This window comes from Otolemur garnettii, unplaced genomic scaffold, assembly GCF_000181295.1.
Source record: "Otolemur garnettii isolate 467f Iridium unplaced genomic scaffold, OtoGar3 scaffold00031, whole genome shotgun sequence".
NCBI lineage: Eukaryota > Metazoa > Chordata > Mammalia > Primates > Galagidae > Otolemur > Otolemur garnettii.
Window position 1 is genome coordinate 14,157,413 of NW_003852426.1, and position 3,332 is coordinate 14,160,744.

The 3,332-nt window shown below is 50.5% G+C and overlaps 1 protein-coding gene across 2 annotated transcripts in view; it reads left to right on the plus strand.

Moving 5' to 3' along the window:
* The first annotated feature begins 7 nt into the window (after positions 1–7).
* The window catches only part of MAD2L1BP (MAD2L1 binding protein), a 4,703-nt gene continuing 1,378 nt past the window's right edge, over positions 8–3,332 (plus strand). Inside the window, exons 1-3 of one of the 2 annotated variants that reach the window (XM_023512847.1) lie at positions 187–244; positions 479–693; positions 1,041–1,300. In XM_023512847.1, coding sequence (XP_023368615.1) covers positions 1,151–1,300 — 150 coding nt within the window. In that variant the 5' untranslated portion in view covers positions 187–244; positions 479–693; positions 1,041–1,150. Of the gene's footprint in view, positions 245–478; positions 694–1,040; positions 1,301–3,332 lie in introns of both variants that reach the window. The other variant, XM_012804857.2, reaches the window with a different exon arrangement.

The window sequence follows — 3,332 nt, forward strand, 5'->3', positions numbered from 1 at the left end:
CTAAGGGCCAAGCGTACCGGTGCCAGGTTGTTAAGGAAGGAACGCTTGGCTCAAACCCCAACCCCGCCCAGCCTCCTCCACACTGGTAGCGCCCTTCCCTCTTCCGGTTTAACCCAGCCGGAAGCGGAGGCGCGGGCTTCCCATAGTGCCCCGCGGGGTGCTTATTCTAACCGCACGCAGAAAAGGGAGGAGGTCGCGATGGCTGCGCCCGAGCCGGAAATGCTGTCCCCCGCTGTAGTCCGAGGTAATGCGCGGGGTCCAGAGTGTGGGGAGCCTTGGAGACCTGTGTCTTCCCCACTGCCGCTCCCTCCAGTCATCTAGCCCTTGGCTCTCTTTCAAGCCGGTCTTCCTGGTATCCCGCCGGGTTCTGGCTCTGCCGGTGACTCCATTACCCTGGGTCCATTTGGTTCATTCACCCTTTGTCATATTTTCAGCGTTCGAGATCCCTCTTGACTACACTTTCGACTCATTTCTCTAGATCAGAGCTCGCCGCTTTCTGAGAGGAGTCCTTGGCATCGCTTCCGAAGTACCCCCCATCATCTTTTTTTTGGGGGGGAGGGTCTTGCTCTGTCTCCCCAGCTAGAGTGCAGTGGCAGCGTCAGAGCTCACTGCAAACGCAAACTCCTGGGTTCGATCAATCCTGTCTCAGCCTCCATAGTAACTAGGACTGCAAGCGTGGGCCCCTATGCCCAGGTAATTTTTTAAAATTTTTTATACATACGGGATCACGCCCTTGCCCCTACTGGTGTTGAACTCCTGACCGCAAGCAGTCCTCCCGTCTCGGCCTTCCAAAGTGTTAAGATTACAGGCGTGAGCCACCAGCGCCTGCCCCCTCCCCCAATTTTGTCATTACTTGAAACACCCTAGGCAACAGGGATGGGGAATCTCTCCCCGGCATAGCCCAGAGGAGATTGCAGAGGGTCTGTGCGTGTGTGGGGATGTCCCCTTCATAATGGTACCTCATTGGGTGGCCACAGGGAACTGAGTTTGGCCTTTAGGTTTTTCATTTTTTCTCTTTTGTCCCTCCTTTCACCTTCCAGATTTGGAGTGGTATGAGAAGTCAGAAGAAACTCAGGCTCCCCAGGTAGAACTACTTGAGACTACCCAGGAACCTCCCAACCCTTCGGAGTCTTTTTGCCCAAGAGACTTCATGATACCAGTGGTGTTTCCTGGGCCTGTGAGCCAGGAGGGCTGCTGTCGGTTTACTTGTGAACTTCTAAAGCATATCATGTACCAACGCCAGCAACTTCCTCTGCCCTATGAACAGCTTAAGCACTTTTATCGAAAACCTTCACTCCAGGTAGGCAAAGGCTTTGGGAGAAAGTAGGTGGCTGTTAGATGGTAGGTAGGTAGAAGGAGGTCTAAGAAATCTTCAGGGCCTATCAGCCTCAGCAGCTGCAAGGGCTTCAGTCACATTCTCCCCCACTGTAATCTTTGATAGTTTAACCCTCCCAGCCTTTTTTCTTGTCTTCTCTCTCTCTCTTTTTTTTTTTTTTTTTCTGATACAGAACCTCAAGCTGTTACCCTGGGTAGAGTGCTGTGGCATCCCAGCTTACAGCAACCTCAAACTCCTGGGCTCAAGCAATTCTCTTGCCTCAGTCTCCCAAGTAGCTGGAACTACAGGTACCTACCACAATGCCCGGCTATTTTTTGGTTGCAGCCAACATTGTTGTTTGGCGGGCCGGGCTGGGTTCGAACCGCCAGCTCTGGTTTATGTGGCTGGCTGGCGCCTTAGCCGCTTGAACTACAGGCACCAAGCCTTGTCCTCTCTTTCTAAAGCTCCTGCTGTGTGTTGCACCTGGACTTTATAAATATTGATTTTTTTTTTTTTTTTTTTTGGGAGATAGAGTCTCACTTTGTCGCCCTAGATAGAGTGCTCTGGCGTCATAGCTCACAGCAATCTCGAACCCTTGGGCTCAAGAGATTCTCTTGCCTCAGCCTCCCAAGTAGCTGGGACCACAGGTGCCTGCCACAATGCCCAGCTATTTTTTGTTGCAGTTAATCATTGTTGTGTTAGCTGCCCCAGCCTGGTTTCAAACCCGTCTGCCTCTGTGTATGTGGCCAGCACCATAACCACTGTGCTACTAGGCGCCAAGCCAGTCCAGCTAATTTTTTTTTTTTTTTTTTTGAGACAGAGCCTCAAGCTGTCACCCTAGATAGAGTGCTATGGCATCACAGCTCACAGCAAGCTCCAACTCCTGGGCTCAAGAGAGTCTCCTGCCTCAACCTCCCAAGTAGCTGGGACCATAGGTGCCTGCCACATTGCCCAGCTATTTTTTGGTTGCAGCCATCGTTGTTTTGGCAGGCCTGGGCTGGATTCGAACCCACCACCTTAGGCGTATGTGGCTGGTGCCTTAGCCACTTGAGCCACAGGCACCGAGCCAGTCCAGCTAATTTTAAAATTTCTTTTCGATATGGGGATCTTACTATGTAGCCTAGCCTGTTTCAAACTCCTGGGCTTTAAGTGATCCTACCACCATGGCTTCCCCAAAGTGTTGGGATTACTCGCGTGAGCAACCACACCTTGCCCAAAATCATCTTTATGAGATCAAATAACCTTCATTCCTCTTATCACTCCCATTCAGTGAAATATGCCACCTCTGTCATGCCATCCAGTCTCCTGGATTACTTTGGTTGCTTGTATCTGCATGCCTCCGGCTTCCGAAAATTGTCTTTGCTGTTATATTTTTGTTGTTGAGATAGAGTCTCACTCTACACCCCAGGCTAGAGTTCCATGGCATCATCATAGCTCACAGCAACCTCAAACTCCTGGGTTCAAGCAGTCCTCCTGCCTCAGCTTCTCAAGGAGCTGGAACTATAGGCTTCTGCTACGATGCCTGGCTAGGTTTTCTATTTTTTAGTAGAGACGGGGTCTCACTCTTGCCCAGGCTCCTCTCGAACTCCTGCGCTCAAGTGATCTACCTGTCTTGACATCTTGGAGTATTAGGATTACAGGCATGAGCCACTGCACTAGTCTGTCTTTGCTATTCTATATGCTAGAGAATTACGGTTTTGTAAAAATAATATATTTTCCCTTTTTGTTTTTTGATACAGAGCCTCAAGCAGTCACCCTGGGTAGAATGCTGTGGTGTCACAGCTCACAGCAACCTCTAACTCTTGGGCTTAAGCAATTCTCTTGCCTTAGCCTCCCAAGTAGCTGGGACTGCAGGCGCCCACCACAATGCCCAGCTATTTTTTGGTTGTGGTTGTCATTGTTCTTTGACAGGGCCTGGGCTGGATTCGAACCTGCCAGCTCTGGTGTATGTGGCTGGCGCCTTACTCTCTTGAGCTATAGGCGCTGAGCCTATACTTTCCTTTTCTTATTTTTTTTA